The sequence below is a fragment of the Carcharodon carcharias genome, chromosome 5, assembly GCF_017639515.1.
Source record: "Carcharodon carcharias isolate sCarCar2 chromosome 5, sCarCar2.pri, whole genome shotgun sequence".
NCBI classification, from domain to species: domain Eukaryota; kingdom Metazoa; phylum Chordata; class Chondrichthyes; order Lamniformes; family Lamnidae; genus Carcharodon; species Carcharodon carcharias.
Genome location: NC_054471.1, coordinates 109104471 through 109130413, shown reverse-complemented (window position 1 = coordinate 109130413; position 25943 = coordinate 109104471). Strand labels below are relative to the sequence as shown.

The 25943-nt window shown below is 41.2% G+C and overlaps 1 protein-coding gene across 4 annotated transcripts in view; it reads left to right on the top strand.

The window, feature by feature from the left end:
• disc1 (DISC1 scaffold protein) overlaps positions 1-25943 on the top strand; it is a 192315-nt gene that overhangs the window by 75184 nt on the left and 91188 nt on the right. For 3 of the 4 annotated variants that reach the window (XR_005943131.1, XM_041188756.1, XM_041188755.1), the window contains exons 8-9: positions 4044-4146; positions 17269-17457. Coding sequence is in view for 3 of the 4 variants with exons in the window: in XM_041188756.1 (XP_041044690.1) it covers positions 4044-4146; positions 17269-17457 (292 nt within the window). In the remaining variant the exon portion in view is untranslated. The remainder of the gene's footprint in view (positions 1-4043; positions 4147-17268; positions 17458-25943) is intronic. The other variant, XM_041188757.1, reaches the window with a different exon arrangement.

The window sequence follows — 25943 nt, the reverse complement described above, 5'->3', positions numbered from 1 at the left end:
AATGATGTTAGCGTTAGATCTGAGTGGCAAGTTCAGAGGACTCCAGGTTGGAGTGAACGAGGGAAGCAGAGAAATTGAGATGGCCAATGTCACACTGGCAGTTCTCGATGAAAAGATCAAGACGATAAGAGGCCAGAGGAAGGGGTCCAGGTGAAGAGAGAATACTGGAGACATGAGAAAGGGTCCACTGAGCATGGAGAAGACTCCTGGCCAAAGGAGTAGGCGAGAAGGTGAAAGTGACAAGAACTCAACACGAGGGAGGGACAGGATTGGCAGCTCAACGTTCCAGGATATAGAATCTTCAGGCAAGACGGGAGTGGCTAAAAGAGGAGAAGGCATTGCATTATTAGTTAAGGAGTCAGCTACTGCAGTAAGGAGAGATGATATCTTGGAGGGAGCAACGAATGAAGCTTTGTGGGTAGAGCCTAGGAATAAAAAAGGGGCAGCCACATTGTTAGGTGTTTATTATAGACCCCCAGATAGTCAGCGGGAAATTGAGGGGCAAATATGTGCACAATTTGCGGAGGTGTGTAAAAACAATAACAAAAGGGTAATTATATTAGGTGATTTCAACTTTCCCAACATTAATTGGGATAGACATAGTGTTAAGGGCTTTGATGGAGTGGACTTCTTGAAATGTGTACTGGAGAACTTTTTAGGTCAATATGCAAAGGGTCCAACAAGGGACGGCGCAGTGCTGGACCTAATTCTGGTGAATGAAGCCGGACAGGTGGCTGAGGTGGTGGTGGGGGAGAATTTGAGTGATAGCGACCACAACATGGCACAGTTTAAATTTGTTATGGACAAAGAAATAGACAAGTTGCAAAAAAATGTTTTGGATTGGGGGAGAGTGGTTTTTACTAAAATAAAGCAGGATCTGGCCAAGGTAGACTGGCCAGCTACTTGTGGGGAAACATACAGAAGAGCAGTGGGGGAGCATTCAGAAAGAAAATGGGGAGGGTACAGTCTCCACATGTTCCCTTTAGGGTGATAGGAAGGAGTAACAAGCCCAGAGAACCATGGATGACCAGAGATATTCAGGTAATGATGAGAAGGAAAAGAGAGGCTTTTAGCAAGTACAAGGGAAGCAAATCAGTGGAGGCATTAGTGGAGTACAGAAAGTGCAGGGTGGAGCTTAAGAAAGCAATTATGAGAGCAAAGAGGGGAAATGAGAAAGCTCTGGCTGGTAAAAGTAGGGAAAATCCCAAGATATTCTATTAGTATATCAATAGGAAGAGGATAACCAGGGAAAGAGTAGGGCCCATAAGGGACCAAGGGGGCAATCTATGGGTGGAGCCAGAGGACATCGCTAGAGTGTTGAACCAATACTTCACATCCATCTTCACCCAAGAGAATGAGGATGAAGGTATCGAACCTGGGGAGTGACAAAGTATTGGAGGTGTTGGCAGGCTTAAAAGCAGACAACACTCCAGATCCTGATCCAAATTTTTAATGCTCTCTGGCCACGGGGGAGGTGCCAGAGGACTGGAGAACAGCTAATGTGGTTCCGCTATTTAAGAAAGGTTGTAGAGATACAGGCCAGTGAGTCTCATGTCAGTGGTAGGGAAACTATTGGAGAAAATTCTGAAGGAGAGAATCTATCTCCACTTGGAGAGGCAAGGTTTGATCAGGGATAGTCAGCATCGCTTTGTCAGAGGGAGATTAGGCCTAACAAATTTGATTGAATTTTTTGAGGAGGTGACCAGGTGTCTAGGCGAGTGTAGTGCAGTTGATGTAGTATATATGGATTTCAGCAAAGCCTTTGACAAGGTCCCACATGGGAAACTTATAAAGAAGGCAAATGCACATGGGATACAGGGTAATTTGATAAGGTGGATTCAAAATTGGCTTAGTTGTAGGAGACAGAAGGTGATGACAGAAGGCTGCTTTAGTGACTGGAAGCCAGTGTCCAGTGGCATACCACAGGGATCTGTGCTGGGTCCCCTATTATTTGTCATTTATATAAACGACATAGATGACTATGTGGGGGGTAGGATTAGTAAGTTTGCAGATGACACAAAGATTGGCCGGGTGGTTCATAGTGAGATTGAGTGTCTTGGGCTACAGGAAGATATAGACGGGATGGTCAAATGGGCAGATAAGTGGCAGATGAAATTTAACCCTGAAAAGGGTAAAGCGATACACTTTGGAAGGAGTAATTTGACAAGGAAGTATTCAATGAACGGCATGACACTAGGGAGTTCTGAGGAGCAAAGGGACCTTGGCTTGTGGTCCATAGATCTCTGAAGGCAGAGGGGCATGTTAGTGGGGTGGTGAAAAAGGCATATGGGACACTTGCCTTTATCAATTGAGGCATAGATTACAAAAGTAGGGAGGTCATGTTGGAGTTGTATAGAACCTTGGTGAGGCCACAGCTGGAGTACTGTGTGCAGTTCTGGTCGCCACATTATAGGAAGGATGTGATTGCACTGGAGGGGATGCAGAGCAGATTCACCAGGATGTTGCCTAGGATGAAACATTTACGTTATGAAGAGAGGTTGGCTAGACTTGGGTTGTTTTCTTTGGAGCAGAGAAGACTGTGGGGGCGATCTGATTGAGGTGTACAAGATTGAGGGGCATGGACAGGCTGGATAGGGAACAGCTGTTCCCGTTAGTTGAAGGGTCAGTCAGGAGGGGACCCAAGTTCAAGATGAGGGGCAGGAGGTTTAGGGGGGGGGGGATGTGAGGAAAAACTTTTTTACCCAGAGGTTGGTGACGGTCTGGAATGCACTGCCTGGGAAGGTGGTGGAGGTGGGTTGCCTCACATCCTTTAAAAAGTGCCTGGATGAGCACTTTGCGCGTCATCACATTCAAGGCTGTTGGCCAAGTGCTGGTAAATGGGATTAGGTAGGTCAGGTGTTTCTCACATGTTGGTGCAGACTCGATGGGCCAAAGGGCCTCTTCTGCACTGTGTGATTCTGTGATCATGCAGAACTCAGAATTCATTAAGGTGTGGTGGAAGGGGATAAAGCTGAGTCCTTTGCTAAGAATAGATAATTTAGCATCAGAAAGAGGTTAGAGGGTGCTGTGAATACATGGCGAGAGGTGAGATTAGAAAAAGGGATGGGGTCAGAGGGAAGTGAAGGGGAAGAAAGATCTGGAGGGGAGTTGGTATCCATGAGTTGTTAGAACTTGCAATCCTTAACACCTGAAAGGAAAATATGGTTGTTCTGCCCCACCCCTACTACCCCAAATTTAATACCAGTTTGATTCAAACCTGGTGATATATCCAGCTACAATGGCATAAAATGAAGGTATAAATGCTCCTAACCTTTAAGAATCTGTAATGGCACTTATTAACATATTTAAATCAAATTTCTGCAGTATAATTGGAAACCTCATTTAAATTTAACAGTTACTGACCAGGTTTCCCACAGCTTGGACCCAGCAATAAAAGTGAGATGGAGGTGACAGGCTTAAGGCAGCAAATGCCTTTTATAACATTCTTTGTGGGCCAAAGAGGAGCAGGAGTACTCTCCCTACCTCTTACAGGAAGCCTTTAGACTTGCCTTTGCTGGTTGCAGCGCCTCTCTCCCTGTCACGTTCAATAAGCTCCCCTGTCTGTTCCCCCACTAACCAAAAGCCTTTGTCTCTCCCTCCCCAATTGCCACTCTCTTCCAGCCCTACCCCACCAAGCCCTGATCTCTCACTCACTCCCTCCTGACTTTCTTTTTAATTAGATTTTGGTGTAGGCATTGCTGCTAAGGCTAGTGTTTATTACCCTTGGAAAAGTGGTGAGCTACCTTCCAGAATACAATTGAGTGTCTTGCTAGGCTATTTCAGAGGACAGTTATGAAACAACCACGTTATGTTGGTATCGAGTCACATATAGGCCAAACTGGGTATGGATGGCAGATTTCTTTCCTTAAAGTATAATAGTAAACCAGATAATGTTTTACAACAATCTGGTAGTTTCATGGTCACCATTACTTTTAATAGGTTTTTATTCTGAACTTTACAGTTTGCAGATCATATTTTGTACTTTCTACAACCTTCTAACTGCATATTAGTTTTAATAAACAGTTATATTTTTATACATTTAGGTATTCAGCAGCCAAAAATTATGCAGCAATCTGAGAAAGAAAGTGAGCAACATTGAAACACAACTTCCAACTCTATTAGAAGCCAAAATGTTAGCAATATCAGGTAAGTTGTGTGTAACGTAATCAAAGTAATGGGGATTAAATTTCCTCAAAGCAGCCTAAGCAATGTGGTGGAAGATCCATATTAAAGCTAGGCAGACATGAATTAATGCTCTACCTGATTACCACTTCTACTTGAGATAAAAAATCATTAAGTCATTAAGATAGCGGAATGGATAATTATTCTTTGGTTGAAATGGTTGGAAAGCCAACGAATGGCTGCTAGGGACCTGCACTCAATGGACTCCTCACTGGTTTAACTGATGTACTTAATGGCTAGTCCTTGGACTGGAAATAAGTCAGACTTTAGGTAAAAGCAAAATACTGCGGATGCTGGAGATCTGAAATAAAAACTAAAGAACTGGAAAAACTCAGCTGGTCTGGCAGCATCTTCGGACTTGAGGTTGATGATTTTCTAGGTAATTAAGAAAGCAAAAAACACAAAACTGTTTCAGAGAGATAGTGAGGAAAAATAATACAAGAGGAACAAAGGTCTATTCTGGAAGAAGAGCGCTAATCAGTCTCTGAAAAGTAACTGATTCAAAAACTGTGTTGTGGCATGTTAAAAGTGATGGTATTGTATGCTTTGATTTTTTACATGCTATGGCAAGGATTGTGGAATAAATTAAAAATTTGGATTTACTACTCTATTCTTTCATGCAATCCATCAAATAAACAAGTCTTTTCATGTGCTGTGCAATTTATTAATTTAACATGAGACTGTTATGGCCCTGGGCCCACACCATTGTGTGGCTGGATGTTGGGCTGTAAAGATAAGTTTCTGATCATAAGGGAAGCAAGTTTCAATTAAAGCAGAAAAAGATGATGCTGAACTTAAAAGAATACATAGATCAGACTGGAAAAGTGCAACAGTGGATCATCCATCCAATTGGAAAAACTTGCAAGTGACTGGCACTTTAAAACACTTTTGAAATGGTGTTGTGTGTCATTCTCCTTTCTCATTCTTGGTATTCTTCGCACTGTTTATAAGTACCGGTATGTCAAATCAGCACTATCTTTCACCAAGGGATCATTTTTTTTTCATTCAATCAGGGCATTGTTGACTAGGCCAGCATTTATTGCCCATCCCTAATTGCCTTTGAGAAGGTAGTGATGAGCTGCTGCCTTGAACCGTTGCAGTCCATATGGTGTAGGTACACCCATACTGCTGATAGGGAGTGAGTTCCAGGATTTTGACCCAGTGACAGAAGCAACAGTGATACGTTTCCAATTCTGGATGGTGAGTGGCTTGGAGGGGAATGACTAGATGGTGGTGTTCCCATGTATCTGCTGCCCTTGTTCTTCTAGATGGTAGCAATTGTGGGTTTGGAAGGTGCTGTCTAAGGAGCCTTGGTGAGTTCCTGCAGTGCAACTTGTAGATGGTACACACTGCTGCTACTGTGCGTCAGTGGTGGAGGGAGTGAATGTTGTAGATGGGATGCCAATCAAGCGGGCTGCTTTGTCCTGGATGGTATGAAGCTTCTTGAGTGTTGTTGGAGCTGCACTCATCCAGGCAAGTGGAGGGTATTCCATCACAGTCCTGACTTCTGCTTTGTAGTTGGTGGACAGGCTTTGGGGAGTCAGGGGATCAGTCACTTGCCTTGGATTCTGAGCCTCTGACCTGCTTTTGTAGCCACAGTATTTATATGGCTAGTCCAGTTCAGTTTCTGGTCAATGGTAACCCCCAGGATGTTGATAGTGGGGGGATTCAGCGATGGTAATGTCATTGAATGTCAAGGGATGATGGTTAGTTTCTCTCATTAGAGATGGTCCTTGCCTAGCACTCGTGTGGCATGAATGTTACTTGCCACTTGTCAGCCCAAGTTTGGATATTGTCTAGGTCTTGCTGCATCTGGATATGCTTCAGTATCTGAGGAGTCATGAATGGTGCTGAACATTGTGCAATCATCAGCAAACATCCCCACTTCTGACCTTATGATGGAAGGAAGGTTATTGATGAAGCAGCTGAAGATGGTTGGACCCAGGAAACTACCCTGACGAACACCTGCAGTGATGTCTTGGAACTGAGATGATTGGCCTGCAAAAACCACAACTGTCTTCCTTTTGTGCTAGGTGTGACTCCAACCAGCGGAGAGTTTTCCCCCCGATTCCCATTGACTCCAGTTTTGTTAGGGCTCCTTGATGCCACACACTGTCAAATGCTGCCTTGATGTCAAGGGAAGTCACTCTCACTTCACCTCTGGAGTTAGCTCTTTTGTCCATGGTTGAACCAAGGCTGTAATGAGGTCAGGCTGTAAGTGGTCATTGTGGAACCCAAAGTGAATGTCAGTGAACAGGTTATTGTTAAGCAAGTGCTGCTTGACAGCACTGTAGTTGACCTCTCCCATCACTTTACTGATGATCGAGAGTAGACTGATGGGGCGGTAATTGGCCAGGTTGGATTTATCCTGCTTTTTGTGTACAGGCATATCTGGGCAATTTTCCACATTGCTGGGTAGGTGCCAGTGTAGTAGCTGTGATGCTGGGACATCTGGAGGAGGCCAAAATGGATCGTGCACTCAGCACTTCTGGCTGGAGTTTTCTGCAAATGCTTCAGCCTTACCTTTTGCATTGATGTTTTGGGCTCCTCCATTGTTAAGGATGGGGACATTTGTGGAGTTTCCTCCTCCAGTGAGTTGTTTAATTGTTCACCACCATTCACGACTGGATGCGGCAGGACTGCAGAGCTTAGACCTGATCCATTGCATGTGGAATCATTTAGCTCTGTTGGGAGGACATTTTGTTTATGAAATTACACTAATAGAACAAGAAAATAAAGCTTTTACAACATATTAAACATTGGCTATTTTAATCTATAACATTTTATCTACGATCTATTGTCACTTTCTCTATATTATGGTCCAGGATAATATCATAAATTCACCTCCTGACAGGATACCATCAATGTATGCTGTATTTGTTTTTAAACAAATGATTTATAATGCCATTTTTACAACTTTGCCTATGGAACTTACTGTTCTTTTGTTTGGTTTCTTCATTGTTAGTTAGCTTGTTTCATTTTTAAAAAAAGTTTGTTGTGACGTGGCAGATAATGTGTGGAAGATGGGCCAAATTCACGAGGGAAACTTGATCGCGCTATCACAACAGTTTTGTAATTTGTATTTATTACGAGATGTGTGTACTGAATTCAGAAGTAATAAGTCCACCAGGACCTCGAGATTTTATTAACAAAAATAAAAGATGTCAAGCATATACGTAAGACTACAATTACTACTATAATAACTTGTAACATTTCTAATTAACCTGAATCCCAGTTACATTCCCTTTTAAGGCACCGGTCCAAAAATAGATTTAAAACAAACTCAGCAAGTTAACACGGTACCCTGGACAGTCAAATTCCAAATGGCTTTTTTCCAACTTCAGCTTCATAAGACAGCAGACTTATGCATAATTGCTGGAGGCTTCATTAAGGCTATTTTACACTCCTGTTAAATCTTACATGGCCTTCTGCCTCATAGCCTTTCATTCTCCTTTATTTATATATATATATATATATATATATATATCAATTATGTAAATTCTATTGTTCAATATGTCTTTGAAACTGCATCTTCCTCATAATATTGGCAACATTAAAGTTTTTATATTATCAGTAACCTTTGGGGAAAAAATAAACACATTCCTTAGCCTTGCTTATCTGGCTAGTTGTAAAGAGACTGAGGTCCCTTTGAAATCCAAATCTCCCTTCATTTATCTAAAAATGCAAATTCCCTTCACCTTACATGCTAAGCCAGCATCCATGTTTACTCATTAGCATGTCAAGCACCTAGCTTCTTTTGATGATTTAAAGCTTGCAGCCTGCTTGACTACAAAACGTAATTAAACCACACACCAATCCAACTCTACTTACCCCCATAAACCTACTTAACAATAAACCAGAGAAATATCATGAAAATTAAGTTCGTTTCATGACATTCTTAAAAATAAGTTGGATAATACAATTTGCCATGTCGATGTCACACGGTAACAAAAGCTTTATCTATTTTATTAATTTCATTCAAAGTTTCATTGTATTAAATGGTGTAAAGGGCAAGAATAGAAAGAGCTCCTCTGTGTGATTCCCACCTCAACTGCAACAACCTTCGCTTGGGGGATATGGTGGAGTAGTGGTAATGTCACTGGACTAGTAATCCAGAGGCCCAGGTTAATGTTCTGGGGACATGCATCCACCTGGTGGAATTTAAATTCAATTAATAAAATCTGGAATTGAAAGCTAGTCTCATTGATGACTATGAAACTATCATCAAATTGTTGTAAAAACCCATCTGGTTCACTGAAGTCCTTTAGGGGAGGAAATTTGCCAACCTTACCTGTTCTGGCCTACATGTGACTCTAGCTCCACAGCAATGTGGCTAATTCTTAACTGCCGTCTGAAATGGCAGTTCAAAGGCAATTCGGGACAGGAAACAAATGCCAGCAATCCCTTGAAAGAATGAAAAAAAAATTGCTTCGTACTAACCAAATATAGCAACCCTTTAAAGCCACCTGTTTAAGAAGTACTGTTTGAGGAAACTTTGAATTCAAAATGGATGTTGACACAAATGGATTTGAAAACTGCTCCCATCCTCATCACATCAGAGGAGACAATTGGTGTGACCCAATTCACATTGAAATTGCTAAACAATGATGGTCATCGATACATCAGTGGTATGGATCAAGGAGAATTACCTGAGACTCGCCTTTTGTCCACTCATGTCCAGATTGGGCTGTCTCTTGTTCATGGTTTGTCCACGTTGTGTGCCCCTAGATGTTCACCAGTTTGTTTGTGGCCTTCCAACCATTGGACACTGGAGTGCATAGTTGACAGTGGAGTAATGTTACTTAATTTGATAAATTTCCTTCCTCTTGTGTGATTTGGATGTTTATTAATTGTGCCACTGTAAAAGGGGACAGATTTGTTGGATCTTTTTGTTTAATGACACTGGGATGCCACTATGTATCTGAGGGATCAATTAAAAGAGTTAGTGAGAAGCCCTCAATTAATGTCAGGCAGGGCCAGTTGAAGTGACAGTGTCCAGCCCCAAAGCACTTGTTTGTTTAGAGAGATAAGGGCTAAATTAAACCCATTTAATCACTTTGGTGCCTTATTTGAGGGAATCTTGTTAACTCCAACAGTTGTATATAGGGGAAGAATGAGTCTGAAGCTGGTCTTTTACCTCAGGCTGTTTTATTCTTCAGCCAGCTCAGAGTGATGGACTCCCAGTTCCTTTTGCCCCTGGAATGTTACAGCTGCACCCATTTATGGGCAGGCCAATGCCCATCACCTGTTTTAACAATGCAGTTGCCATACAATGTAATTGCCGATTAACAAGATGGTTGTTACTGGACCTTGACAATGTAATTGAAGATACATTGACAGATACCCCCTCTTTTTCTTTTGAATTTTTCAAAATCTTTAACATTTTTTCAAATCAAACAGTAGGAAATAAAGTCATGTATTTTCACATTATCATAGAATCACAGTGCAGAAGAGGCCCTTTGGCTCATCAAGTCTGCACTGACATAGATCCTACATTTCCTTTAACATATATATAAACAATTACAAAGCACTAAAAAACATCGGTTTTCTATTTTGTCATTGTAGCATTAGACACCTCTCTTCCAATACATTTAGTAGTTTCTTGGAGCAGGCATTTCTTTTCATAAAACAGACTGATCATCGGTGACTTGTGTCAACCCATTGTACTTGGAGACCCCCTTCTCTCAAAATTTCTTTTATGCTAGTTAGGTTTATTCTTAGCTTTTTTTTAGTGATACTTTTTGTTGAATGAACTTTATCCCAAAGAGACTGGTTACCAACACAGCATTCTATAGGCTAACTTTTTTCATATTGCCCCTTTTACAGTATTTCTCTCAGTATATTGGAAAAGTAGACCCTCATGTCTATCGCTTCTAATGCCAGTGTTTCAGCAGTTAAGGTGTCTTTCACTACCCTTTATATTTTCTTGGCTTTCCAAGCCTGCGGGCAACATTTATCATTCTTTCCCACCAAGAATATGATAAACTCTGCTGTGCTAGAATATCAATCTGGAAGATTGGCATGTGAAGCATTGCTAAAAATGACAAACCTCATATCTTCCGGTTCACCCAAGTGAAGTTTGAGTGTGCATCTCTCTGAATTTAATTTCTTTAATGTTTTAACTTCCTCAGCTGTAGCATGTTTCATCATTGTACTCAGCTCCAACGCATCATAATTTGTGTCAAGTCTAGTCTGAGTGCATAGTCAGTTCAACTGCTCAACCAAACTCCTCACTTGGTCTGTTTCTTCCTTGGATGCAAGATCTTCTTTTTGGGAGGATGTGACCTAATTTTTTGTGATGCGATTGACATTAACCAAATAAGATTGTTGATTCAATGGCACTCCTGACTTATTCTGCTTAATATCTAAACCTATGTATTTAAAGGCTCCTTAACTATGACTTCCAATCTTGAACTCCTTTATTTTTTTGATTAACCATTGCTCAAATTCTGCAAAACTGCCCCACAGACAATCAACATGCATGATAATGATTCCTGCTAGTTTCTCCTTGTGATGCCAGTAGAACATCGCAGGGTCTGCCCTTAAAATGAATGCACCCGTTTTCAACAAGACAGACCTCACGGAAAAATACCACACCCTTAACACATCATTCAACCCATAAATACACTTATTCAATTTTCACAGTTTTCCTTCGATATAGTCAGCTTCTTTTCCTTCTTTCCTTTGAAATTTTCACCCTATGAAAACGGAGCCTTTATATCAATCGATTTGCACTCCTAGGAACAAGACACTAAAACAGCTTAAAAAAAAACTTCAAGCTCACACCTTTCAGTAGGGGAGTCCACCCTTATACCCTGATCCCCAAGTCTTCCTTCAAAACTTTGGACTACTAGTCTCGCTTTAGTCTCTTGTTATGATCCCCAGCTGAATTTACCACTGGACAAGCCTGGTCCCAGGGTGGAACTCAGCTTGATAGATCCTAACTTTTATTTGTTTGTTTAGATATGTGGAGAGGGGCAAATGAACAGAGTCACAAACATTCATTCCCTCCACCACCAACGCACAGTAGCAGCAGTGTGTACCATCTACAAAATGCACTGCAGGAATTCACCAAGGCTGCTTAGACAGCACCTTCCAAACCCACAACCACTACCATCTAGAAGGACAAGGGCAGCAGATGGATGGAAACACCACCACCTAAAAGTTCCCCCCAAGTCACTCTCCACCCTGACTTGGAAATATATCTCCATTCCTTCACTGTTGCTGGGTGAAAATTTTGGAACTCCCTAACAGAACCGTGGGTGTACCCACACCACATGGACTGCAGTGGCTCAAGAAGGCAGCTCACCACCACCTTCTCAAGGGTAGCTAGGGTTGGGCAATAAATGCTGGCCCAGCCAGCAAAGCCCACATCCCATGAATTTTTTTTTTAATTCTGTTTTTGTTCAACTTTCCAAGAGCTCACCTTAGAATCTTCTCCCAAACTGATGCTTTCTCTCAGAAGCCTTCTGCAAGAGTTCATCTCCAGAGTTTCGAACTCTCCTTCCGATGTTCCTCTTCCGTGGGTCACCACATGCATTCAAACTTTCTTCCACACATGCACTCTCACCGATGCAGCTGTCAACAGTTCAACACTGCTTCACATGCCCATAACAAAGAGTTATAGACCTTCAGTTGCCTCTTTGAACCTTTTGACTTCAAGCTTTTATATCACTTTGACTTTGCTTCCTGCAGCTTGGAGCTTTAAGCTTGAAGCCTTTCTCTGCCCTTCACTTTTCACTTAATAGGTCCTTTTCCAGGTTCCTGTCCTTCCTTGGACTAGAAGGTCTGCTTGACACATACTCCTGTTCCACTCCCCTGGATTCTTGGGGACTTTCTTTAGCTTGGGACTGGTTATGTGACCCTTTGCTCCCATCTCTCCCCGGCAGCTACTTTCAACCAACTTTAGCTTGGAACTGGCCACTTGAGCCTTCTAGGCTGCTTCTGCCTGGCAGCTATCTTCAAAACTGAACTCAAAAACTGCTGTTTATAGTTTCTTCTGTGTGTCTCTGTGGGAGGGAGCTGCCTCTCTCTACCCCTGTTGCTAGGCTTTGCTTAACTTCTCTTAGTTGTAAACTCTCATTAGAAATACAGGCACCTTTTGGTAAAACTAAAACTCAACTTAACCTTTTCTTAACACAGATACAGAAATACAAATCAAACTTAAGCTTAAACTCATTCCTTACACCCACAAATACCAATATAGCTTACTTAAACTATTTCTATTTCCTAACACTTGTATGTGTCATCAGGAAGTACCTTTTCCATATATATCTACCTGTCCAATGAGGTTGGCTGTCCCATGTCAAGTACTTCAGTCTATACCCCAAATTCTTTTCAACTTTCCAACTCTTTGGTTTTTTTTTTTATCAGCTTGTTTTCCAATTTATTAGCAGCTACTAAAACCTCTCAATCATAAGGGCTTCTACTTCTATTGACATTCCTAGCTTGTTCTGTGGTCCTTGTTCTTATCAAGCTACGACCTCTACTTGCATTCCTCTCTCTGGACTATTGTTATATGATCTTTCCTGCATGCAAGCGGAATCCCTTTCGCAAGTCCGTGATCTTTTCCTGGGCCAATTTCTGCTCTGCTGTCAGAACTCATACTGCGCTTTTTGGGCTTCCACATCTTTACCTCAGTTTTCCAATCCATGATCTTATCTCCTATCTTTCATCCTGCACGCTTCACCAATATTTGTATTTACCAGTGGCCTTTCCTGCTCTCCCTAGGATGGTAGCATCCCTCCGCACACTGGACCATTCTGGCATGTATGTTAACTTTGTTCCTACTTTGGGTAGTTGCCCTTTTCGACGAATACCCTTACCCTGTGCTTTGTTACTTTGGTCATAGTCAATCGACCCTCTATCTGCTGTAGTCTGCCCCTCATAACTGCCCAAAGTGTGAATTGAAGTGCACAGTGCCTCCTCACTTTCTATTTCCTGTTCAGAACCTGTAAAAGGTATAGTCAGCGCCAATTAACCTCGAAGAATGTACCATAACCATTTGATTCCCCTGTTGTACAATCACTACTTTCCTATCACTGCCTATCACTTTACCAGGGCCTTTTCACTTTTTCTGCCCTTCTCTTTCATAATATACCATGTCTCCTTGTCTAAACTGTATTCCCGATGGTCTTGTGCGGTGCTGTAAAGCTTGCCAGATTTTTTCTGAAAGCTCAGTTTTAACGAAAGCTTTTCTGTCTGCATGTAAAGCATTCAGATGAACAGAGAAAGTAGAGCTAATGCTAGTCCCTTCTAAAGCAGGAGGAGCATCTGATAGCACCAAAGGCAATGTCAGACCCCTTCCATACACCAACTGGTATGGACTGCACCCCCCCCCCCCAGCGCCTTTTGCAATCTGGATGATTGGCCAATATTTTATGCAACATGTCACCTATCACTGCATGATTTCTCTCGCATGGACCAGTACTGCCACAATGTGCATAACTATGATATTCAAATTTTCACACATCTCAAAATTCCTCATTTGCAAATTCCCCACCATTATGTGTCAGGAATTTCATTGGTATTCCTAATCCTGTTCCCACCTATTTCGACAATGGTTCTTTTGTCCTTACCATGTATTACAGTGGATAGGCTAAATCTGCTTGCCATATCTATGAAGTGTAGCAAAAATATACCCTATCCTTGTCCCATTGCCACTGCATCATTAAATTCCCTGGCTAGTGGCAAGCTCACAACAGGACGTGGCGGTATCTTTCGATGTTTAATACAAATTTCACATTGAGCCGTGATTAGCTCAATCCTTTATCAACTAATCTAGCATCTTGCAGTTTTTGTGGCGCCAGATGTGCAAACTATCTGTGCAACTTCCAAATAATCTTTTTGTCCACCAAAGTCTTATTCCCAGAAGTTAACAAAACATCATTTAAAATTTTGATGAGAAATATCTGGCTTCCTCAGTGGTAGGCAGTAATGGCCTGACCAAGTAAAACGTAGATCCACGTTTTTCCCAAACTCAACCGCTCTATCATTCTTCATGTCTAGCGTCATCCGAGCCTTTTTCATCGCATAGTGATTTAAGAATAAAGGTATCTTGCTGGAGAACACATCAGTAGTGATGAACAGACTGATCCCTGCTATCCTGCAATGGAGGACTACCCTTTTGGAAGACGTTAGTGTATCGTCTCCAAACCTGAAGCAGGTAAAGCTTTCATATTCCCTGACCTTCCGCCAGTCTGCCTCATCAAGAGACTCCAGGTAGCAGTTAAGCCAATCCATCTCACACACCGTGGAATGCAACCTCAGTCCAGAATTTCACAGTTGAATGAATCAAACATAAAGATACTCATCACTGGATTAAAATTCCTAGGGACCAATACAAATTCCATCATGGCAGTCACCATCATTTCAGCCTCAGAAGAGTTCGTCTCATGGCTTACTTCAAAAACACTTCTTTCGCTGTGGGCGATTCATCGCGATAACTATGGAATCAACCGATAACACCAATTACCATTCCCCGTGTATTTTTCAGGTTCAAATGCCTGTGATCACTGTCTCAGATCCACTTTTTGTCTCGACTCTCAAATTGGCTAACAGTACGACTATTTTCAGATCGCCTGTCCGTAATCCTGTCTTTGCACTGGAATCTTTGGCTAATATTTGGTCGATCCTGAAATTTGGCCACCATCTTTCGTTTCACGGCATAGTTGTTTGTTTGTATTTGCTAAGAAAGTGGCCGGGAACAACTGTTTACCCAGATATATTTTTAGATCAGCAGCCGTTTGGTCTAGGAGAGAGTCTTTCCCAAGAAATTGAACCCCTGTCAATACTAAAAGTCTATCGACATGAGAGATGATTAACTTAAATGCCAATACAGACTCTGGGATTTCAAGTTCACGTCTCTTCAATTTTGTATACCATTTATCAAGCTCCATAATATATTCCTCCATGGACTGATTATCTGTTTTCTTAAATTTATCAAAGGTTGACCATGTTTCACATGCTTCCAATATGTCATCCTTTTTGTAAAACTTATCCAAAAACTGTAACAGAAGGTCCAATCCCTCTTCGTGATCCAAATCATCCACGTTCCATTCTGAAAATACTTTACTCCTAAGCCATACCTTGCTTCTTTCGGGCTAATGAAGTAACCCATGTCCACATCTCAAACTTCAGTATTCCATTGCTGATATGGTTCTGTCTCTGAAAAAATTGTTGGATAGTCAATGCCTGAAATTTTGCATCGTCCTTCTGCCATTCTGTAACTTAAGTTGTCAGTAGCAGTATGCTTTTTCCTGCAGAGGATGAAGACAAAAAAACTTATTTTACAGCAACCAGTCACCAAAGCATAATGCTCATCCTCTACTACCATGTTAACTCCAAAAATTGTTTACAAGGGAAAAATGAATCTGAAGCTGGCCTTTTACTTCAAGTAAGTTTATTCTTCAGCCAACTCAACAGAATGAAGATCCTTTTCCCCCTGGAATGTTACAGCTGTACCCATTTATGGATGAGCCAATGCCCATTACTTGTTTTAACAATACAATTGTCTTAACAATGTAATTGCTATACAGTGTCATTGCCTGTCAACAAGATGGTTGTTATTGGACCTTGACAATGTAATTGCTGATACATTAACAAATTTCCCTCTAAAAGTTTGACCCCGCCCCCTCTCTACCAGCCTAGTGATGTCTATTCCCAAGATGATACCTGTGGATGTAGGCGGTCTCAGATTCCCACTGTGTAATACGGTAGTGGATCTCCACATCTCAGGATTGTCATCCCAGACCTTCAACTCTTGTGGAATGTCTGGTTACTAAGTGTGTTAACCTCAAAGGATTTCCGTGAAGTATCTACTCAGCAGAAGGTTATGAGTAAAGAGGTTAACTGCTTCAGTGTCTTGATTTGAAACCTCCTAACCAGAATAACCGCAATTGTCCTCTCTACTGGAGTTGGTATGCTCCCTTGTTGGTAACACCTCAGGTGACCACCCCTGAGATAGTTGTGCTGCAATAAAGTGAGTAAGAGTAAGGGACTGCAGTGGTTCAAGAAGGTAACTCACTACCACCTTCTCAAGAGCAATTAGGAATGCACAATAAATGCTGGTCTAGCCAGTGATGTGCACATCCCGTAAATGAATTTTAAAAAAGGAGACTTCTGGAATAAGTGGAGATGGAGGAGAAAAAAACCTTATATTTTTATCTAGCATTTTCTTAGGACCTCAAAGTACTTTACAGCCAATGAAGTACTTTTGAAGTGTAGTCATTGTTGTCATGTAGGAAACATGGCAGCCAATTTGTACACAGCAAGCTCTGATGAACAACTGTGTGATAATAGCCGGAGAGTCTGTTTTAATGATGATGAGGGATAAATATTGGCCATGATACAGGGGAGAACCCTGCTGCTTATCTTAAAAATAGTGTCACGGCATCTTTTGCATACGCCTGAGAGCACGGACAGGACTTTGGTTTAACACCCCATTGGAAAGATGGCATCTCTGACAGCGCAGAATTCCCTCATCACTGCAGTAGAGTCTCTGCCTAGAATTTAGTGCTCAAGTCTCTGGAGTGTGACTTGAACTCATCATCCTCTGACTTTGGGGTGAGAGTGTTACCAGCTAAGCCACTTTGATACCTCTGATGATCAGATCATGATATCAACCTGTTATGATGTGGCAGGTGATATGTGATAGGCAGACCAAATCCATAAGGGAAACTTGGCTACGCTATCACGATGGTTTTGTAATTTGTAGTTATTACGAGAAGATATGTGCACTGAATTCAGAAGTAATGAGTCCACTAACAACATTAGAGATTTTTAAAATTGAACTAAAACATTTATTAACATTTTAGTCACTCCACTATTAGCGCTATATTCCTTCAGCTGCCTAGGTCCTAAGCCTTGGAATTCCCTCTCTAAACCTCTCCACCTATACTTGTTATTTTTATCTTTTAAGGTACACTTTAAAACCTACCTCTTTGACAAAGCTTTTTGTCACCTGCCCTAATAACACCTTAAGTAGCTTAAGGTCAAAATTTTGTTGATAATACTCCTGGGAAATTCTGATACATTAAAGTTGCAATATAATACAATTTGCAATACAAGTTGTTGGTGTTTCTGCAGGGCACGAATTCTCCACGGCTAAGGACCTTGCTGAGGAGATCAAATCTTTGACTTCTGAGAAAACTAGGTTTGAAGAACTTATCAGTGACCTGCAGGATTTAAGTATTAAGAATTCTCAGCAAGTTGAAGCTATCAGGGAACATTATAGCAGTCTGAGGACTGAAGTGGAGCAGGAAGAAGATTTATTTGGTAAGTTCCCATTGCTTGCTGATGGGTACATTAATATGCTGCATAACTTGCCAAACTCTTGTAATTGTAATATTTAGCCAAGTGGACATAAAATGTAATAATTTTTTTTAAGATGGGCTAAATATTACTCATGCAGTTGATTTTATTTTACAATAATAACTTATTTTTGTAACATTCATAGCAAAAAAACAAGATAGTCAACAAGTTAGTAGGCTAAATACTCTCTTAGGTGCAAAAGATGTTTTTGAAATTGGGCAGCCCCTTATTAAAAGAGAATTTTCTTTCTTTAAATCTGCCAATATCACAGACTGAGCTTTGCCATATGTTTCTTGACCTCTGGCTTTTTCTCTATTAAGGGATTGGCCATATGAGGGACTGACTACTGCCCTCCTAGGTTGTTCATTGGCAGCTATCCCATGCTGCCTTCAATTGAATGCGCTACCCTAACGTAATAGGTGTGAATATTTGCTGAAACATTAAACTAAATTCCATTGCCTCTGCCAATCAACAAAGAAGTCAAGAACTCCAAACTACTTCCTGGTTTGGGCCACAGTAACTGGCAGAGGCTTTCACTTCCCTTTGAGGATCACCCATTGGGCCTGTCAGTGCCTGGAGAAATGGAACTGGCATTCACCGTGCATGCTCCATCTTTTTGAATTTGTAATTGGGATCCTAACACAGGTGTAGTAGGATCTTGATTTCCCAAACAGTCTGCTGCCAGTTTTGCAAATGACTGTGGGCAATCATTTAAAGGCCTGCCTAAAACTTGATTCAGGTTGATAGGTATGTGACATTCCCAGCAAACTTTCAGCTGCAAGTCCCTCGTTTGTAGCCGCTAAACAATTGAGCAGAGTTTCTCAGTGAGAGAAGAGGACAGAAATAAATAAGAAGAATTATGGGGAGAAGGGGATTTGAGGGTCAGGAACAGAAGAGAGATGATGAGAACATAAAAGAATCAGAAAGCAATGAGAATAACTGTTCTCCAGCTTAGTCCATACTCGGTCTTGGAAGATCCACTGTGTAGGATAACATCAATCATTTAGGGCTTTCATACAATGGTTATAGAATTCAATTACTGAAGCACCAGTAAAAATCCCAGAAAAGCCATCTAATAAAAATGGATTTGCTTTGATTCACAAATCAGTGGCCTTCGTGTTATCTTCTGTGAGGCATAAGCACCCCTATTATAAAATAGTCTAATTCATAGACATTTGCTGGTGTAAAAGCAAATTCCTTAGATCAGTTTAGTACAAAAATTGATTTAATTCCCCCACTGCAATTTTTAGCACACCATTTTAAATGTTAATGTAAATTTCTGTCTGCATTATTATAGTGCAGATGCTATCCCATTTATGTTAAATGAATAAACTGTTAAAATAGCCTCTATAGGATTGTACTGAAACATTAAATGTTGGCTAAAAATAATGCAGAGAAGGAATTAAACTTCAAATTCAGAGACGTAGCATTATGACAGAATTTTCAAAATGTTACATAGGCTGTTGGGTTGACATTAAGACTCTTAACAGATGATCTAATATAAATTAAAAGCAAAATAGTAGAAAGAGCAACCAGCCCAGGTAATCAGAAATAGTATAGAGATTTCAATATTGTAAGAAATCGCTCGAAATTCCAGCAGCACAAAGATGCTATCAGAAGGCCAGTGAGGAAAACAAATCTTTGGTTTGGGTTATTTAAATATCTGGAACAGGTGCCTATGTGAGTTATGACACTATAAACCACTTGCCCTTGGAACTAGAAGAATACGGAGGCATTTGGCTTCTTTGTAGCAGGAGGAGTCTAGCACAGGCTGAAAGGATTGGATGACACAATTGCTTCCTTGATGGTAATAGGCCCGCAGTTCAAATGGTAGTCTCTCTAGGAGTGATTGCAATTTGAATTTGTAATTGTCAGGCCTAAGTATGGTCCAGAATGGCAAGTGCACTGGCCTTTACAGAGGTGAATGTAGTGAGATTTTTAGGAACTCCCAGATGCCTCCAAAAAAAGAATTCTGAATGGGTAGCGCTGGAAGAAGCATCTGCCCCTCTCAATCTGATATTAATGTGGCTCTGAGGACGGGCTGGAAACATAATGGAAATAGATTCTGCTTCAATTTCTAGTCCATCTACTCTTAAGTCATCTTTCAGCTCCAGAATGAACAGAAGTTCTAGGTTAGTGTACTTTCTTTATAAACTAATGTGAATAAACCAGTTCCCATCCACCACCACCCTTTTCTGGCTGGCTGAGCTTGATCTCACTCTGCACAGCTTCTCTTTCAACTCTACTCACTTCCTCAAAATAAAAGGTGTTGCTATGGGTATTTACATGGGTCCTAGCTATGTCTCCCTTTCTGTGGGAAATGTGGAACATTTATTATTCAGTCCTACTTGAGGCCCTGTCCCATATCTCTTTTTCTGGTTCATTGATGACTGTATAAGTGCCGCCTCCTGTTCTCGCCATGAACTGGAAAATTTCATTGACTTTGTTTTCAATTTCCACACTTCTCTCACCCTCACCTGATCCGTCTCTTCATTCCTCACTTCCCTTTCTCGACTTCTCAGTCTCCATTTCAGGAGATTGACGTTTTAACTAGTATTCATTACAAAACAAAAATAAAAATACCTGGAAAAACTCAGCAGGTCTGACAGCATCTGCGGAGAGGAACACAGTTTAATGTTTTGAGTCTGTATGACTCTTCAATAGAACTAATGAAAAATAGAAGAGAGGTGAAATATAAGCTGGTTTAAGAGCGGGGGTGGGACAGGTAGAGCTGGATAGAGGGCTAGTGATAGGTGGAGATAACCAAAAGATGTCATAGACAAAAGGACAAAGAGGTGGTGATATTATCTAAGGAATGTGATAATAGGTGACATTAAGGGTAGAAAGCAGGACAAGCAAGGTAAAGATAGCCCTAGAGGGGGTGGGTGGGGTGGAAGGGGATCGAAATAGGCTAAAAGGTAGAGATAAAACAATGGATGGAAATGCATTTAAAAATAATGGAAATAGGTGGGAAAAGAAAAATCTATATAAATTATTGGAAAAAAGGAGGATCGGAAAGGGGGTGGAGATGGAAGAGAGTGTTCATGATCTAAAGTTGTAGAACTCAATATTCAGTCCGGAAGGCTATAAAGTGCCTAGTCGGAAGATGAGGTGCTGTTCCTCCAGTTTGCATTGAGCTTCACTCTACATTGGAGAGACCAAACACAGACTGGGTGACCGCTTTGCGGGGAATACCTTCGGTCTGTCTGCAAGCATGACCCAGACCTCCCTGTCGCTTGCCATTTCAACACTCTACCCTGCTCTCATGCCCACATGTCCATCCTTGGCCTGCTGCATTGTTCCAGTGAAGCTCAATGCAAACTGGAGGAACAGCACCTTATCTTCTGACTAGGCACTTTACAGCCTTCCGGACTGAATACTGAGTTCAACAATTTTAGATCATGAGATCTCTCCTCCATCCCCACCCCCTTTCCGATCCTCCTTTTTTCCAATAATTTATATAGATTTTTCTTTTCCCACCTATTTCCATTATTTTTAAATGTATTTCCATCCATTGTTTTATCTCTATCTTTTAGCCTATTTTGATCCCTTCCCCCCACCCCACCCCCTCTAGGGCTATCTTTACCTTGCTTGTCCTTGCTTTCTACCCTTAATGTCACCTATTATCACATTCCTTAGATAATATCACCACCTTCAACACCTCTTTGTCCTTTTGTCTATGACATCTTTTGGTTATCTCCACCTATCACTGGCCCTCTATCCAGCTCTACCTATCCCACCCCCCCTTAAACCAGCTTATATTTCACCTCTTTTCTATTTTTCCTTGGTTCTGTTGAAGAGTCATATGGACTCGAAACATTAACTGTGTTCCTCTCCGCAGATGCTGTCAGACCTGCTGAGTTTTCCTAGGTATTTTTGCTTTTGTTTTGGATTTCCAGCATCCGCAGTTTTTTGCTTTTATCTTAGTATTCATTACAACTCTGCTTCCTGTAATCCAGCCCATACTCCCAGTTTCTCCATTTCTGTTGCATCTGTTCTGATGATGTAACATTCCACAATAGTGCTTCTACTGTCATCCTTTTTCCTCAACTGACGATCCCCACTTAGCATGTTTGAGGCGGCCTTCCACTGTGTTCAATCCATTTCTGCTCTCACCCCTTCCCTTCCCTCGTCCATAGACATGATAGGGTTCCCCTCGTCCTCACATTTGATCCCACCAGCCTTCACATTCAACGGATCATCCTCTGCCATTTTCACCAGCTCTAGCATGATGCCACAACCAAACACCACCTTCCCCTACTTTCCTCTTTCAGCATTCCGAAATGACCAGTCCCTGTGAGGCACCCTGATCCACACCTAGGTCACCCCTATCACCCCTCCCTTATGGCACTTTTCTGTGCAAGTGCAGGAGATGCAACACCTGTCCTATCACCTCCGCCCAACTCCACATTCAAGGCCCCAAAGACTCCTTCCAAGTGAATCAGCCATTTACTTGTACTTTTTTCAATTTAGTATACAATATTCTCTGTTTGCGATGTTGCCTCCCCTACAGTGGGGAGATCAAATGGGCTTTGGGGAACACCTCCGTTCAGTCAAAAAGCATGACCCCAAGCTTCCTGTCGCTTGTCATTTTAATTCTCCAACCCCAGTCTGACTTTTCTGTTCATGGCCTGCTAACAGTGTTCAGTGAAGCTCAACAAAAGCTTGAGGAACAGCACATCAGCACTCTATAGCCTTCTGGACTCACAACTTTATATCGTAACCTCTGCCTCTATCTTGTTTGATGTGCTTTTTGAGTTTTTTTTGTTAGCTTGTTTCTTTCTATATCTCCACATTGTATTCGGGTGGATGCTATATAACCATTCACACCTCACCTTTGTTTCTTTACTATACCCATTACCACTCTCTTTGGCTTTTGCATCATGAATTCTTTTGTTAGTTAATCTCTCCTACCTTCCATCCTATCACAGACCGTCCCTTTTGTTTTCCTTTCCCCTGCCCCCTTCTACTGACATAAAAACTCGTGCGTTTCTCTCTTTCTTCAGTTCTGATGAAAGGTCCTTGACCTGAAACAGTGCCTCTATTTCTCTCCGCAAGTGCTGCCTGACCTGCTGAGTATTTCCAGCATTTTTGTTTTTATTTCAGATTTCCAGCATCTGCAGCATTTTGCTTTTGTATTTATGAATAAATTTCTGTCTGTATAATAACAACATTTTAGTCATGTGTTCTTAATAAAGATTGTGAAAGTGAAAATTTCCTAGTATTTTTATAGACTTAAAAATGTGTGTGTGCATGTGTTTACTGAGGGATACCCTTGCTATACCATCAAATATTGTGTTACCAATTTGTTTTTGGAATTGTATGGTCATAGATTTCAGCAAAGTTGAGATCAGAAGAAGCCATATTGGACTTGAAACATTAACTCTGTTTCTCTCTCCACAGATGCTGCCAGACCTCCTAAGTTTTTCCAGCATTTTTAATTTTTATTTAAGCAAAGTTATACTTGGATAGATCAATATTCTTGCTTTCTGTCAGCCTTAATCTTGGGGATAATTACCGTATCATGAAATTAATTAATGTTTAATTATAAAATTCACAAGATCAGTTTTTGACCGAGCATTAATCACAAGAGGGTGCTATTGAAGAATTATACAATCCTAACAGAGTTCTGTTAGTAGCACTGAAAACACCTGCTCATACCAAAGCTTTGATAGCCTGATCTCTAGTCACCTTGTTCAATAGCAACCACCCCCCCCCCCCCCCCCCCCCCCCCCCCCCCCCGCCACCCCCCCAGCACTCCCCAACCCCTTCTGCTCTCTGCCACCTTGATCAATATCCTGCCCTTACTGCTCTCTGGTTATCCTTTTCAGTGGCTGGCCCCTCCTGCTACCTAGCCACCTTGTCCAGTGACTTGCCACTTTTGCTCTCTGAGCACCATGTTTTGATCAGTGGCCTGCCACCTCTGTTGCTTGGGCACCTTGTTCAGTGGTCTGTTCACCTTGGCTCTCTGGCATCTTGCTCAGTATCCTGTTTTTTACTCCTCCCATCATTTCCTTGAATCCCCATCCCAGGCTTCTGGCTGAGAAGTTTATAATGCTCGATAGTCTAGAAAATGGAGTATGGGAAGAAATAAAGTAGTGCAGGAATAAGCCAGGGGGACTGAGATAAAGATGGAAGGAAGAGGAAGGAGAGAAATGACAGAGAAATGATGGAGGAAATAGAAAAATAAGTGGAGACGAGGCAAAACAGAAGCAGGACAAACAAAAACAGTGGAGTGAAGAAAAGAAAGAATTATTTGCATTTTATATAACTCTTTTCATGACCACCAAAGCTCTCAAGGCACTTTACAGCCAATTAAGTACTTTTGAAGTGTAATCACTATTGTGTGCAGGAGAGAGAAACAGAAGTAAAGGTTAATATAGAGTAAAAAAAGTGACAGTGGGGACAGAAAGAGACTCTTTCTATTGGTGAAGCCCAGCCCCAGAAATTTAGAATTGGTAGTGCTTGGCCCAAAAAAGCCTACAGAACTATTTTTTTTACAGTATTCATGGTCAAGGATGAACACATTCATATGAGCTGTGTGCAAAGGGTGAACTTAAAAATACATGTATCGGACCCCTTATCTAGTGTCCCAAAATCCCTAAGGACCCCAAAACCAGCTACCTTCGAAGTTGGCGCCCTAGGTAGCAATTTGAATAAAACCTTTTTATTCTCTATATTTCATACTTTATGTATTATAAGTACATGCTAGGTCCAAGACCCAAAATCCGTAAAACCCCCAAATCTGGTACATGTTCAGTCCAGAGCTTCCCGGATACGAGTTCTGGTACCTATATTATCATAAAAAGCACTTTGCTTCAGTATTGTGTTCCAACCATATACTGAGTAAAAATCCTGGAACTCTTACCAGACAACACAGGGGAATGCCAATGTTCAAAAAGAAGGCTCATCTCTACCTTCTTGAGCAGCTAGGGATGGGCAATAAATGCCAGCCTTGCCAGTGGTGCCCACATCCTGAGAAAGAATAAAACAAGTACCCATTTCAGTATGCTCACGGTTGGCACAAAAATGCAATGTTTATTGCTCAGTTGGCTTCATGTTGCCCACCCCCTTTCATTGTTTTCCTAAATTAGAATGTTTCTTTTTATAATAAGATAGGCCTTTGAGCCTTATCCTGAGCATTCATTTACATACTCCAGTGCACCAAACTACAAACCAAGGCAAAAGCATTTATGTCTAGATTTCTTGACTGGAGTGCCAGTATCTATAGGGATATCACTCTCTATAGTTAAGTTTTCTGAAAATTCATTTGAAAACTGCTTCCTTTAAAAAGTTATGTATATTGATACCAACTTTCAATCCCACTTAGGCGAGATCATCTTATCTGTACATGGACAGGCAATAGGCGCCTAAGATGTTACCCTGTAAGATTTTAATCACAGAATTGTTACAGCACAGAAGGAGGCCATTCAGCCCACTTTGTCTGCATCACTCTCCTAATGAGCAATTCCCGAAGTGCCATTCTCCCACCTTCTCCCTGTTACCCTGTACAGTCTTTCTTTTCAGTTAACAGTCTAATTCCTTTTTGTTACAACTGCAGCCGATGTTATTCACTCAGCAAGCCAAATCCCAGAGGGAAACTTGTCTTGCAGATCATAACATTTTTTTGTTTTGTATTTTGAAAACGAGGGGAAAATTACTGATCCCAGAAGCATAGAATACCAGTAACACTTATAGGATGTTAAAATTAAAAGATTTATTAACAAGAAGAAAAAAAACTTAAACACGAGTAAAACTGCACAGTTGAAACAGTGTTACAAAACATTCCCCAAAAAACCCATTTGGTCAGAACACAATTTAACTATTTGGCATTACTCCATTATAGATTTTTAACCATAAAAATCCAGTAATATTACCCAAGGTAAAAACTGCTGCTTTAATAAAGTATACCACACGACTTCTCACTTTCTTTCACTCTGCTGTAGAAATATGAAGAAACAGACTGCTTTCTGAAAACAAAGATTTCTCTGCCTTGAAATTAGATGGCTGCTTCAAATTCACAACTTCTCTTGGCACAGAACTGGTCTCAGGATATTTCCCCCACAGAGCCACTTCAACAAAATTAAACATCTCCCTTAAATATCTTTCTTTCCCTTTCATCCTCGGCTCCATGGTCCTAAGCACCTCTTTTCTTTCATGTCTTCCTATTGCCTCCACTTTTGAGTCAAAGTCAAGTCAAATAAAATTTAACAAGCTTCCCTTGTTTACTCCTGAAACCTTTGTAAGTTTGCGCTCGCTCCAATGCCTTCACATTCTTTCTAAAATGCAGTGGCCAGAACTGGACCCAGACTCCAGCTGAGGCCGAGCTAGTGTCTAATACAAGTTCAACGTAACCTTCCTTGCTCTTGTACTGTACGTCCCTATTGAGTTCCTTAAACTCCCTTTGAAATTTAGCAGCTAAAAAGCCCTTAACTATCACTTATTGCAAA